We start from the raw sequence: 15,000 nt of genomic DNA on the forward strand, positions 1-15,000 counted from the left end.
TTGGTGTCTGCATTTATCCCAATCCGTGAATTAGTGAAACACACACAGCACACAGTGAACACACAGTGAGGTGAAGCACACACTAATCCCGGCGCAGTGAGCTGCCTGCATCAACAGCGGCGCTCGGGGAGCAGTGAGGGTTTAGGTGCTTGCTCAAGGGCACTTCAGCCGTGCCTATTGGTCGGGGTTTGAACCGGCAACCCTCCGGTTACAGGTCCGAAGTGCGGTGAAGAGTCAAGTCTGAGAGACAGCAGGACCACCACTCTTGTGTTTATTTAGCCCTGATGACGAAATGCGACTCGAAGCTCATTCAAACAGAAAAAATAACCTCACATATGCACTGACATGGACAAGCAACGACAAGTGTACACACACACGCACACACACACACACACACCATTACTAATGATGAGTCAGGTTTCTCTGCCAACATCGGATCATGTGTGAGTGAGCAGGTGTGCCCCCCCCCACCCCCTGGTCAGGTGTGCTGAGTGCCCTCGGTCAGTGAGCGGTGCCTGTGGCCCACCTGGCACTGTCCAGCAGCAGCCAGTCAGTATTTCACTGGCTCAGCACAGCTAAGCCAGCGGCTGACCAAAGCCGCCACTGATCCTGCCGACCTACTGGTCAGCACACCGCTGGACCCCCCCCCCCCCCCGCTCACTGATTGGCTGATTAGGGGATGACACGTGAGACGTTTGATCCCCCTTTGGCCTGTGACTCCTCCGATAGGCTCAGAGCTCTAAGCTGGCCCTGAGTTACGGTAGGTAGCAACCTCACACACACACACGCACACACACACACAGAGTAAAGCTGACACAGGTTGGTTTGACAGCAGGTGTCAGGGGTGGGAAGTCCTCTCCATCTCTTTAGTGGGAGTGACACCTTGACCGGCTCAGGTGCTCCAGGCTGGGTCTGCCGCAGCTCCAGGGCCGGACCGTGCAAAGAGCCTCCTCCAAGCAGAGCACTGAGACCTAAGGCCTCCTCATGCTCACTGTCCACCATCCACATCCACCTGCAGAGACCCGAGACTCAAGGCTGAATACCTCTGCTGAAGTCCCTGAGGCCGGCCAGTCACTCAGCCTCCCCCTGGGCAACACAGCAAAACAGACAGACACACAGAAAGACAAACACTACTGGCTCCAGCAGGGCTTCAGGCTCAGCAATCGTCATGCAGGAGTCCTTCAGCCTTCCTTCCAAACTGCAGAGCAGGTCCACTCCTCTTACTCACATCACTGACCTCCGAAATGCCATCCCTGGGCACTCCACACTAGTGGGCCCACTGCTGGGCCTGGACCACTGAGCAGTCATCCTCCTCCCCCAGTCAACAGAGCACAGAGACTCACACAAACAGACATCTATTTCCTCACTGACAAACTGCAGCATCTTTTAAAACTCAACTTTACAACACAAAGACAAAAGCCTTCTTATTACAATCCCATAACAGCAGTCAGAGTAGAGTTTGTCCACACAGTAGCCTAATAGACAGATGTCCCTATAGTATAAGGCCTCCTTGAGCCCCCTTTCCCACAAAAGTAAGTATAAGTATAAGTATAAGTATATATACTCTTTTGACCCCGTGAAGGAAATTTGGTCTCTGCATTTATCCCAATCCGTGAAACACACACAGCACACAGTGAACACACAGTGAGGTGAAGCACACACTAATCCCGGCGCAGCGAGCTGCCTGCAACAACAGCGGCGCTCGGGGAGCAGTGAGGGGTTATGTGCCTTGCACTTCAGCCGTGCCTACTGGTCGGGGTTCGAACCGGTAACCCTCCGGCTAAAAGTCTGAAGCGCTAACCAGTAGGCCACGGCTGTCCCCTAAAAAAAGAGTAATTTGTGATGATTTTCAATTGCTATTATAGCATAGCTGTTCCATTTCAATTGTGATGTCATAGACCTTGTTTTAGTAATTGTGATGTCATAGAGTGTAGATCTAGAATTTACATTGGCATTTAAGATGGTTGCTTGAGTAATACATTATTACATTGTCAAATGGGTGCTCCAGCAACATGCTAATCACAGATTTGCAATGTTATTCCTCAAATGGTTCAAGGCAAAATGGTTGTTCAGTATTTGTGACGTCACTACAGTCAAAGGGATAGAGTCACAAAGGTTGTGCAGTGGGCCTGTCTGTGAGGTGGTGTATTTGGTCCTGCTCTTCATGTGTCCTCTATGAGGCCACCCCTTGCTGTGGAGTGTTTAAGTTCACTCATCAACCAGCTAATCCAGCCATTTACAGTAAGCCCTCAACACACACACACACACACACACACACCTTTCACTGCAAGAACGCTGAAAATCCATCAGTGTGGTCATTAGGCTACTATACAGCTAACAGAATAAGCTGCATCACCCCACAAATACTCCAGAATCTGTTTTCAAATGCGGTATGTCGAGCACTGCATTATTCTTTGAGTGTGTTTGTGTGTGTGTGTGTGTGTGTGTGTGTGTGTGTGCGTGAGTGTGTGTTTGTGTGTGTGTGTGTATGTGTTCTTACCTCTGAGGTGGTAGTACTGTAAGTGGTATTGGAGGGCCTGCTGCAGGGACTCCTGGGAGCAGATTCGGACTCCGCTGGGCAGCAGTACGTTCCTCCTCCTGCGTCGGCCCCCCTCCCCCTCCCCTCCTGTCCAGCTCCCCTGATCGAACAGTCCAGCCGGGTCACCGGCGGCTGCCGCCCCCGGCCCAAACTCCACCAGGGCCCCTCCGGGGAACACACGCTCAGCTGCTGCAGCATCTGCACACACACACACACACACACACACACACAAACACACACACACACACACACACACACACACACAGTTCATGTACAGCAGAGATCGGAAGTCGGCTTCAGTCTCTCTCTCGCACGCACGCACGCAAAAACATAAACATCCATAAAAATGTAAACACACACATGCACTCACACAAAAATGTACGCACAAAAACATTAACCCATAAATATGTAAACACACACACGCACACACAAAAAAAGTACCCACTGTTAGGGATAATTATCACTCACATTCACTCATAAGACCTCATCTCAGATATATGAAAACACACACACACACACACACAATTACCTGTGCTCGTGTGTAGATATCCCACAGTGCAGAGGAGGGCTAGGCCGTATCCAAAGCAGGAGAAGTAGCTCCAGTGGCGGTTCTGCATTGTAAATCCTTGACTCTTAGTCCCCAAGTCTCTGAGCGCCACACACTCCTCTGTGCCTGCCGTTCACTCGACACACACTCACACAAACACTCATCATACACACGCCCCGACACTCACTCACAAGCACACACACGTTGTCCAGCGGTCACTCCTGTCCGGTTGGAAAGTCATAAACATCCAATATCCATGGTTTGAGTTACGGATCCGAGTTTGGGAAGGGTGTTGGAGAGCACAGGTACTGGTTGCTGTGGCGATGCGATGCGAGTCAGGCAGGACGGGCAGATGGAAGAAGGATTGGATCCCTGCTTTGCTCCTTAATCTTGTTGGGTAATCCCGCAGGGAAGAAGTAAGCAAAGAAAGAGTTAGCAGAGAGAGAGAGAGAGAGAGAGACTAACTGAGGACTGCTTAAGAGAAAACGTGAACAGAGAGAAAGAGAGAGACAGAGAGAGAGAGACTAACTGAGGACTGCTTAAGAGAAAACGTGAACAGAGAGAAAGAGAGAGAGAGAAGGGAGGAGGTATCTTAAAGAGAAGAGTTTAATATCACACAGAAATGAGAGTCAAAGTTAAGACAGACAGAGAAAGACATGTATGTGTGTGTGTGTGCACATCATTGGGGGAGAGAGCAAGCCAGCCAACTTTATATATTTATAAAGGCAGCAGTTTGCAAACATTGAAGCGAACAGAAGGGTTTTAGCCCCTGTGATGTCAACGGAACCCTCAAGGCACACACACACACACACGCACACACAAAACACAAACACAAATGGTTCTTGCTGAATTGCGGACAGTTATACACCTACTGTACTTCCAACATCACTATGAAGTTTTTGTTATGCAAATGTAGCCCTCCTTTGCACAAAAGGCTGACAAATAGAGGAAGGGTATGTAAGGTTAAAGAATAATTATAAATACTCACTGGGACCAGCAGGATCAGAATTTCTAGGAACGCCTACAGAGCCAGGTGTACCAAACAATATTACCACATAGAACACTCAACACAGTAGTTTATCCTTGGAAGGGCAGTAACCCACTTCTTTTTAATATAAAAAGATATGTAATTAAACTATGAAAATAAATAATTAAAGCAAAAATAAAAGAAGTATTACCCGGATAACAAAATAATAAACAAAATGGTAAAAAGATATCTAAATTCCAAATGTACCGATTAAAGAGTAAATCTACAGTTCAAAGGTTCTAATTCTACAGTTCAAAGTTCAAAGATCTCTACTCTTATTCTACAGTTCAAAGTTCAAAGATGTCTTATTCTACAGTTCAAAGTTCAAAGGTTACTTATTCTACAGATCTATGTTCAAAGAGTCTTCTTTCTTCACATGCAATTCTTCACATGTTCATGGGAGGCTCGCCTTTAAACTCATTAAAATCCATGCAAAAGATAAAAAACCTGACCAATGCGGGATCAAGCGTCGTATATGGGCGAAGACAGGTCGCCGGGTTGCTCGGACAGAGGTCAAAGTACAAATAGATGCAATTAAAGTTTCTCGTGTTGTTTAAAGTAGTTATTTTCGTAAAGATGTTAAGTTCATAGATGATCCTGGGCTGTTCGCTTCAAAGTTATTCAAAGTTAAATAATGGTGGTCGAGGTAAATGTAACTTTCACCACCTCGACTGTCTTCTGTATCGTTCAAGGAAGAAGTGGGCTCTGGTTCTAACGTCTCGCATAGGACTATCAGCTCACGCGATAGACTTATTTTCAAAAGAAAATATTAAGAAATAAATTTCAAAAAAATGTTTAAAATATTAAAACTAATTCTAATATGGATGTTTGTCGTTTATCTAGTTGCAGATACATTTTAGAAGTGTTTTTTGCAGTCCTTCTACCTGCTCTGATGTCATGCCAATTCACTACTGTTTAACAGGCTGACTAACCAGGGTTACTCAAACATATCAATACCACACACACAATTTTAGAAAATATGTTTTAATTCAATCCATCATATTTATTGTGGCTGTGTGAGTGTGAGAAATGAAGAGACACAGAAAAAGAAAGAGAGAGAGAGAAAGAGAGAGAGTAAGCCAGTGTCATTTGGACTGGAAGGGCAGACACCCAAACAGACACACCCTGGTAGTGGCACACATCCATCTCCTATATACATCCACCTCTTACACACATCCACCGCTTACACACATCCACCTCTTATAAACAGCCATGTCGTACAAACATCCACCTGGGTCATTCCACGTCAATTCAACCAGGGCCCACGCACTTAGGTCTCAAAACATTCTGAAAAAATTACCAGGTGTACCTATGTTACCCAGGAGACACACTGTAAAATTACTCTTATGTAAGATCAATACTTTCCAAGATACAGCCAGTTTCACAGGGGGAGGGGGGTGTCGATTTTGTTCGGCCTCTTTTTTTTGTCAAAGTTCACAAGCCCACAGCGCAAGAACTAAACCATGTAGGAGGCTCAAATTTTGCATGCTGGTACATAAATAGGAATAGTATGTAGCAAAATAGTCACATTTGGCCTGGATGATCCTGCATGGTCATAGCTGTCCCTCAAAGTTGATACAAATGTTATTGGAGTTTTTGGCTGGGCTCTGTTTAAGCCTTCAGAAGACATACTTGTACTCAACATAGGCTCTTGATTTATTTTCCTTACTGAGATAAGTAGAAACACTCTCACAAAAAGCAATGAACAGAAAATAAATCCCTTCAGGGTCTGAACAGCAGACCTCACAAGTCTGAAAAATCATTTTGGTTATCATTTTCAGAGCACCCAAACACCTTACATATAAATATGTTTTTCTTTATTTTCCATGATCCCTTCTTTTTGAAAACACCAATTTGACTTGTCTTATGCGAATCTTTCTTTTTTATTTTCCACCCTGAACATGGGCAAAATGCCCCATTGACATCAATATGTTTTATATAGAGTCACCACACTGCCACCTGTGGTTGTATAGAGTAACCTGTGGTAGCTCTATACAAAACATATTGATGTCAATGGTGCATTTTGCCCATGTTCAGGGTGGAAAGTGAAAAAGAAAGATTTGCATAAGACAAGTCAAATTGGTGTTTTTAAAAAGAAAAGATCATGGAGAATAAAGAAAAAAATATTTAAAAAATCTTTGTATATTCCCACAAGGTGTTTGGGTGCTCTGAAAATGAGAACCAAAATGATTTTTTAGACTTGTAAGGTCTGCTGTTCAGACCCTGAAGGAATTTATTTTCTGTTCATTGTTTTTTGTGAGAGTGTTTCTACTTATCTCAGTAAGGAAAATAAATCAAGAGCCTATGTTGAGTACAAATATGTCTTCTGAAGGCTTAAACAGAGCCCAGCCAAAAACTCAGCTATGACCATGCAGGATTATCCAGACCAAATGTGACGATTTTGCTACATACTATTCCTATTTATGCATGCAAAATTTGAGCCTCCTACATGGTTTAGTTCTTGCACTGTGGGCTTGTGAACTTTGACAAAAAAAAGAGGCCGAACAAAATCGACACCCCCCTCCCCCTGTAAAACTGGCTGTATCTTGGAAAGTATTGATCTTACATAAGAGTAATTTTACAGTGTGTCTCCTGGGTAACATAGGTACACCTGGTAACTTTTTCAGAATTTTTTGAGACCTAAGTGCGTGGGCCCTGGTTGAACTGACGTGGAATGACCCACCTCTAACACACATCCACCTCTTACACACATCCACCTCTTACATACATCCACCTCTTACAAGCATCCACCTCTTATAAACAGCCATGTCTTACACACATCCACCTCTTATAAATATCCACCTCTTGCACACATCCACCTCTTACAAACATCCACCTCTTACACACATCCACCTCTTACATACATCCACCTCTTATAAATATCCACCTCTTACATACATCCACCTCTTACACACATCCACCTCTTACAAATATCCACCTCTTACACACATCCACCTCTTACATATATCCACTTACAAACAGCCATGTCTTACAAACATCCACCTCTTACATACATCCACCTCTCACACACATCCACCTCTTACCCACATCCATCTCTTACCCACATCCACCTCTTACACACATCCACCTCTTACAAACAGCCATGTCTTACAAACATCCACCTTTTACATACATCCACCTCTTACACACATCCACCTCTTGCACACATCCACCTCTTACCCACATCCATCTCTTACCCACATCCACCTCTTACACACATCCACCTCTTATAAATATCCATCTCTTACCCACATCCACATCTTATAAACAGCCATGTCTTACACACATCCACCTCTTACATACATCCACATCTTATAAACATCCATCTCTTAACCACATCCACCTCTTATAAACAGCCGTGTCTTACAAACATCCACCTCTTATAAACATCCACCTCTTACCCATATCCACCTCTTACATACATCCATATCTTATAAACATCCATCTCTTACCCACATCCACCTCTTATAAACAGCCATGTCTTACAAACATCCACCTCTTACATACATCCACCTCTTACAAACATCCGCCTCTTACACACATCCACCTCTTACAAATATCCACCTCTTACACACATCCACCTCTTACAAACCGCCATGTCTTACACACATCCACCGCTTACAAACATCTGCCTCTTAAGGGTCATTCGCACCAAGAATGATAACGATAACTATAAACAAATATCGTTCTCGTTAATATGAACGTTCACACATAAACTATAACGACAACGACATGAAGAACGATATCGTTGGGGATCACTATCAGAGCGATTTTGAGAACGATAAAAAGCTAATAGCTAATCAGAACTCATCAAATTTTAACCGTCACATTCATTAACACAAGGAGAGACTTTGTTTATCGTTGTTCAGTGTGAACGCTTTTATTGTTATGTTTATAGTTATCGTTTTTGGTGTGAATGACCCTTTTCAAACATCCACCTCAGTCTGGTGATAAATATGGACTCTTATTTTGATATAAATACTAAATATCCATTCCTAGTCTGGTGATAAATATGGACTCTTATTTTGACATAAATACTATGAATATCCATTCCTAGTCTGGTGATAATTATGGTCTCTTATTTTGACATAAATGCTGAATATCCATCTCTAGTCTGGTGATAAATATGGACTCTTATTTTGACATAAATACTGAATATCCATCCCTAGTCTGGTGCCTGTGAGGCTGGAAACTCCTTCCATCACACATCCATCCACACACCCAGCCAGTCAGCTGCCAGGTGGTCTTAGTGTCATCTCCATGGTAACCGTGTAACAGGAAAGGGCCTGGCACGTGTGTGTAGGTATGCACATTAGAGTGTGTTACTGAACATCACTCTGGGGTGGCTACTCTGGTGGTCTGTGAGGGAGTTCAGACATATCCATGTGTGTCACTGTGGAGATCTGTTTTGATGGGTTAGAGTGCCTGTGTGTGTGTGTGTGTGTGTGTGTGTGTGTGTGTGTGTAATGTTGGTGGTCTTTGTGTGTGGGTTTGTGCATACACACACTATGGTGTGTGTGGGTTGGTGTGTACGTACATCTGACTATATTTAGAGGGGTTTGTGCCTATAAGCATGTGTTTTTCAGTTGTAGTGTGTGTGGGGTTGTGTTTCTGGTGTGTGTGGTGTATGTGTGTGGGGTGTGTTACTGCATTGGTCAGAGCGTATGTGTGTGTGTGTGTTACTGTATTGGTCTGTGAAGGTGGGTGGGTCTGTGTGTGTGTGTGTGTGTGTGTGTGTGCATAAGAAGGGAAATCCTCTTAGATGACCTGAGGTCACATCCACACCGTTCACTTTCTCCCACCTCTCCTTCACCTTCTCTCTCTCCCTCTGAACCTGTTCACATACTCTCATGTCAATCTTCCAGTGGGAGAGAGCAAGTGGGAGAGAGCGGGGTGGGGTCAGGTGGGGTCGGGAAATGACCCTCTATGGGTCCGACTCGAACCTGGGTCCCCATGGGCACCTGTAGCCAGTTGGACCCCTCTCATGCTGTCCTCCCCTTCCTCCTTCTTTCTCTCTCTCTCTCTGTCTGTCTCTTTCTCTCTCTCTAAGCATCGCTAATAAGTTAAATAAAGACACTTGTATTCCCTCATATACTTACATTAATATAACATTATGACTTAAATTATATTGTTGGCAAATGAACACAGATCTCAGCATTTTCTGATTGTACAAACACACCTGGCAAAGCACCTACACAGGTCTGCAGAAAGAGCTTACCTGAAGACCTGAACACACAAACACAGACACACACACACAAGCACATACACACACGCACGCACGCACACAGGCACGCACGCACACAGGCACGCACGCACAAACACACGCACGCACAAACACGCGCGCGCACACACACACACACACACACACACACACACAAACGTGTGTGTGTGTGTGTGTGTGTGCCTGTGTGTGGTCGTGCGTGCGTGTGTGTATGTGCTTGTGTGTGTGTGTCTGTGTTTGTGTGTGTGCATGTGTGAACTAGTCACCTTTATATCGAGGTGAACAGGTGTGGTCAGGAGTCTTCAGGTAAGCTCTATGGGGTCAGGTAAGCTCTTTCTGCAGACCTGTGTAGGTCTATGTAGAACTAGTCACCTTTATATCGACACACACACACACACACACACAGACACACAGGTGGGGGAGCTCTGTGCGTGACTACAGGTGTGAAGTATGTGCAGGTAAATGTGAAAGGCCGAGAGGCTAACACGGCTAATAGACTCGGCCTCTCGGCTTCCTGGTGTGTGTGTTTTCTTATCTTTCATTTGGTAGTAATGGCAACGGCTGCAGTGCTGGCTAGTGTGTATCAAAGCAGTCTTGTTGAGAATACCTTCCTGTTTAGTTTCCTAGCTTGTTTTAGTTTGCTTTTTTTGCATGAATGAAGTTTAAACATTTAATATTATATAAGGCAGGCTATTCATAAGCCCCGCACCCATAGTGACGCACACGCACAGTCTACTCATAAGCCCATACTGACCGCCCTACTGCAGACAGCACACAGAACTCCCACCTTGGGAGAGAACAAAGTGAAAGTAATGATAGTTTCAGGTCCAGATGTTCTCCTCCTCCAAAAGTCGCATGCAGTTCAGTTTTCTACACCTGTCACCAGGATTTTGTCCAACCTCCTCCACAGAAGCCACAGGATCGCTGTCTGACTTTTAAAAAGGATACTTTTTTGTCTTTCAGCTAAAGTATAGCTGGTCACTACTGGGCAGTGCAAATCATATAAAGCTTAATGAGCTCATGGATACCAGTGCAAACACAACCGACATGGGCATGCTGATGAATGAACACACACACACCCAAACACATTTACATGTAGACATAATTACATTAATACATTTAGAGATGAAAATAACAACTTGTATTCACAGTCAATGCATTTCAGGACCAGGGGTCCAACTGATAGTGATCCAGGAACCACCATTTTGACAAAAGACCAACCTGAGGACCACCGCTGAGTTAGAAACAGTGACCCCAGAGTGGAGCTACATTATGGACTGGGTCCACTAGCAGCGACCTCATGAAACTCTGCTTAAACCTCCTGCCATATACCACACTCTGTGAGATGTCAGTGGAATGCTATTTGTCCCCCATTGTCCACGACACAGTAGAAGTTCTTCACCTGCTCTCTCTGTGCTTGGTTCAAACGGTCTGCGCTTCTCTTGCCTCTAGGTTCCCATTTAAAACAGTCTGCGCTTCACTTGGGGTTTCAGATAGCAGGGGCTCTCCATTGAAAAGAATGGGTTTCAGATAGCAGGGGCTCTCCATTAAAAATAATGGGTTTCAGAGCGATCGGGACTAGCAGAGGTCTGAGGGAAGAGATCTGCCTTCTGCTGGGTGAGATATTCAGATTCTCACTCACTCACTCTCACTCTCACTCACACACACACACACACAGTCCTGGGCTCCTTATCCGCCTGAGTGAGTTGGAGGGTTTGTTGGGCAGTTTTCCGGTGGTCCTAAGAGTAGTTAGTTAATCTGCCTAATCTGTCTAAACCTCTGATCAGACTTAACTTCCAAACACACACATTTACACACACACACACACACTTTGCTCCTCTAAGCCTAAACCCTGCCTGACATGTACGCATAGCGAAGCCGACTAGCCCGTGACCCCTCTCTGTTCCAATCAGATGTTCAGGTTTAGATGTCGCCCACAACCCTCCACCAATCACATTTCACCTCAAGGTAGTAGACACCCACAAACACACTCCAACAAACAGCCCAAATCAACAGTAATGACCTTTATATATAAAACCTAGTTACATACTATACTCTGTCATCAGAAAAAAATAGATAATCTACACACACACACAGACAGACGTGACAGACAGACACACAGGGACCTGGGCAATATCCTATTTCCAGACCCTACCACACTTGGACTAGTCTGTTTTTTTTACACACACACACACACACACACACACCAGCACAAACAGTAACAGAAACACCCACGTAAACAAATTACATGTGTCCTGCCAACATAAACATTATAATACGAACAACACACACACACACTTCCTCACAACACAAAAAACAAACAGTCCAGTGCTACTCCCAGATCACCCCCTCACACAGACACACGCACACACACAGACGCACGCACGCACACATAGTCGTGACAACATGTACATTTTCATCTAAAAAATTTATTACAGCTTAAAGACATTTAAAAGCTTCTTGACTTCATCATGTACAGAGTAAAATGGCTTCATAAAATCTCTTCTAGGAATAAAAAAAACACACATGGCTAAAATCCACATGGCCTGGACCCATCTAGTGTACGGACCAGTCCAGAGGTCAACACTGTCCATATGATCTAGTGTACGGACCAGTCCAGAGGTCAACACTGTCCATATGATCTAGTGGGCGGACCAGTCCAGAGGTCAACACTGTCCATATGATCTAGTGGGCGGACCAGTCCAGAGGTCAACACTGTCCATATGTGGGCTTGGTGTGGCTCAAATCCGGGCTTGGTCTGTCCGAGTGCCAGTGGCATAACAAACACTTGTCAGAAATACTGGCACAGGTAGCAGGGAGCTGCGGCTGAGCTCCGGCTGGGGTGTGGGCTGGGTCCGGCACAGAGGTCACTGCCGCTCTTAGTGGGTGGGTAAGTGAGGTGGGGTATGGCGTTTCTGCGGACTCCTAGTGGGGCGCTGGAGTTCCCCGCGGGACTACATTTCCCATCATGCCTGATTGGAAGCGACACAAGCGCAGGACCAGGTTCCGGATCTCGTCTCGTTTCCGCCGCACCTGCTGCCGTGGAAACCAGCGCTCTAACCGCAGCGGGAGGTCGAAGTGCACAACAGGGTCCTAAAGGCAGCAGTTGGACACTGATGAGTGTGGCGATAATAATAATAATAATAATAATAATAACAATAACAACAATAACAACAACAAGGTCCTCCCTTTCATGTCAGCCATGAAGCTTGTGTGTGTGTGAGTGTGTGTGTGTGTACCTGTAAGAAGGTCTCTGCGTAGTGGAGTAGGTAGAGGCCGCAGTCGCTGCTATTGTCCTGTAGGGGGACTTTACAGCTGGAGCCCATCATCACCTCCGGGCTGAAGTCCCGACTTGCTCCTCTCCGCACCTCCCACTCCACCTGTAGGTATCTACACACACACACACGCACACACACACACGCACGCGCACACACACACGCGCACACACACACGCGCACACACACACGCGCACACACACACGCGCACACACACACGCACACGCACACGCACACGCACACGCACACGCACACGCACGCACACACGCACACACACACGCACACACGCACTGTAATGAGTATAATGTGGAAACACATGATGCCAGTGTCATTTGTACAAGCATATCAAGCATCTGACCTGTAGCATCTGACCTGATGTCTAAGCATTTCATGTTAGCAACACACAAAGACGTGTTTCGTAGTTTCGTGTGCAATCATTTCTCCATTTCCTGATTCTTGAGTGGCTTTCTCACAGAAGCACTGCATATACATATGCACACCACACACACTCCCCACTAAAAGGACAAACTCACTCTCGTAAAAGTTTGACGACACGCTTGTGGATTGACAGTTTCAGAGAGTCCATGATAAGGATACAGGGCCTGCAATCACACACATATTCAGCATGAAACGTTACACAACCTAGAAAAGTGAGGATTCTTTTGTAATCGCACAGACACACACACACACACACACAAGCTCACCTTTTACAAACGGTTGGTGTTTTACAGGTTTTCTCAGTGCAGTCCTGGTGAGAGGACCAACCGGGGGAGAGAGTGTTAAACGCGTGAACAGACATATTCATATAACCCAGGGGTCTCAAACTCCCAGCCCCCGCCCGGCCCAATTCCGGCCCGTTACCTAATGTCAAAATAATAATGTAATTCGACCCTTGAGGGTATTTTTAATTGCGACAAACAACACTGGTTAAAATAGACGATAGATCCAAGTACGGTGACAAATCTCATTTGTACTCTCCTCCACTAGTTGCTAGATATCCAGAGCTTTGATTCAAGCCCAAATTCGCTGCACAAAGTTTTCAGGAAAGACTTGTATTACACGCGACAGACAGACAGACAGACAGACAGACAGACAGACAGACAGACAGACAGACAGACAGACAGACAGACAGACAGACAGACAGACAGACAGACAGACAGATAGATAAATATGGAGGTGCGTTTTTGCGTGTAGGGCAGGGTGGTCGGTGTCCGCTAAGCATACCATGCTTATTTCGACCCTCTGCCCAACATAGCTGCGGTGGCAGTGGTAATCGTGATGATAGTGTCCGTAAAAAGACTTGCACTTTCTGTTTGCAGTTTTGCGTAGTATTTTAATTTTTTTTAGAAATAGCCGTTCTTTTTTTTTATTATTCTTTAACACTGATGTGGCCCCCCTATCAGATGACGTTGGCAGAAGTGGCCCCCAGCTCATTTGAGTTTGAGACCCCTGATATAACCAATAAAACATACTACTGCTGCTCACAAACACAGACATATTCATATAAGCAATAAAACATACTGCTGCTCACAAACACAGTCTTCAGCATAAAGCTTTGGAAAATGTCTCACTACAGGAGGGGCAGGAGTGTGTACCAGGTAGAGCAATTTGTGTGTGTGTGTGGGGGGGGGGGGGGGGTTAAACAGAGAGAATAAATCTTACTGGAGGAGTAGGAGGAGAGGACTCCTCTGTGGAATCTGTTGAAACAGGGAGGGAAGGGGAGAGAGAGAGTGAGAGAGAGAGGGAGGGAAGGGGAGAGAGAGAGAGAGAGAGAGAGAGAGAGAGAGAGAGATTGGAAACAAATCTACATTGTATTCCTTGAACTAACCAGTTTTACAACCACACATGCTAACATGCTAACCACCTGTACACATGCAGGTACACATGCTAACACACACACACACACACACACACACACACACACACACACACACACACACAGTCATTTCACTGTACTTGTTTCTTTGTCGGCTTCACTGGAGGCAGGAGTGTCTGTTGTGGCCTCCTGGGCCTGGAGCTGGGCCTGAGCCTGGGGCTCGCCTGAGCTCTGCTCCCCACTCTCCTTCACCACTGCTGGGCCATCGAAGGGCTCGTAGCGGGGCTCCTCCAGACCAGGGTAGCACACCACCACCAGGTACCAGTGAGACCTACAAACACACACATACTTAATGAAGGCCCTGGAAGCAAACACAAACACACACACACAGTTCTGACATGGTCAATCTTTTAGAGACTCACTCTTGATTGACAGGTACAAACAGGAAGTCTTTGCTGAAGATGTCCACATTCCGTGTCCAGGTCTTCACACGCTGGTGCCGCCTATGTTCAGCTCTGGAGAACACACACACACACACACACACACGTAATTACACACAAAGTATCCAACAACAT

The 15,000-nt window shown here is 45.5% G+C and overlaps 2 protein-coding genes across 4 annotated transcripts in view; both read right to left on the minus strand.

The window, feature by feature from the left end:
* LOC143099850 (interphotoreceptor matrix proteoglycan 2-like) overlaps positions 1-3,156 on the minus strand; it is a 20,676-nt gene extending 17,520 nt beyond the window's left edge. The window contains exons 1-2 of the mRNA XM_076262763.1: positions 3,069-3,156; positions 2,501-2,737 (exon numbers count right to left, since the gene is read on the minus strand). Of these exons, the coding sequence (XP_076118878.1) occupies positions 2,501-2,737; positions 3,069-3,156 (325 nt within the window). The remainder of the gene's footprint in view (positions 1-2,500; positions 2,738-3,068) is intronic.
* Positions 3,157-11,743: 8,587 nt separating this feature from the next.
* The window catches only part of LOC143100243 (uncharacterized), a 34,748-nt gene continuing 31,491 nt past the window's right edge, over positions 11,744-15,000 (minus strand). For all 3 annotated transcript variants that reach the window (XM_076263227.1, XM_076263226.1, XM_076263228.1), the window contains 7 exons: positions 14,848-14,940; positions 14,566-14,756; positions 14,272-14,306; positions 13,314-13,357; positions 13,143-13,211; positions 12,574-12,724; positions 11,744-12,427 (listed from right to left, as the gene is read on the minus strand). In XM_076263227.1, coding sequence (XP_076119342.1) covers positions 12,260-12,427; positions 12,574-12,724; positions 13,143-13,211; positions 13,314-13,357; positions 14,272-14,306; positions 14,566-14,756; positions 14,848-14,940 — 751 coding nt within the window. In that variant the 3' untranslated portion in view covers positions 11,744-12,259. The remainder of the gene's footprint in view (positions 12,428-12,573; positions 12,725-13,142; positions 13,212-13,313; positions 13,358-14,271; positions 14,307-14,565; positions 14,757-14,847; positions 14,941-15,000) is intronic.

This window comes from Alosa pseudoharengus, unplaced genomic scaffold (genome assembly GCF_046254945.1).
Source record: "Alosa pseudoharengus isolate Yale_2024_CS ecotype anadromous, Long Island Sound unplaced genomic scaffold, YU_APseudo_1.1 YU_APseudo_1.1_scf_3, whole genome shotgun sequence".
NCBI classification, from domain to species: Eukaryota; Metazoa; Chordata; class Actinopteri; order Clupeiformes; family Clupeidae; genus Alosa; species Alosa pseudoharengus.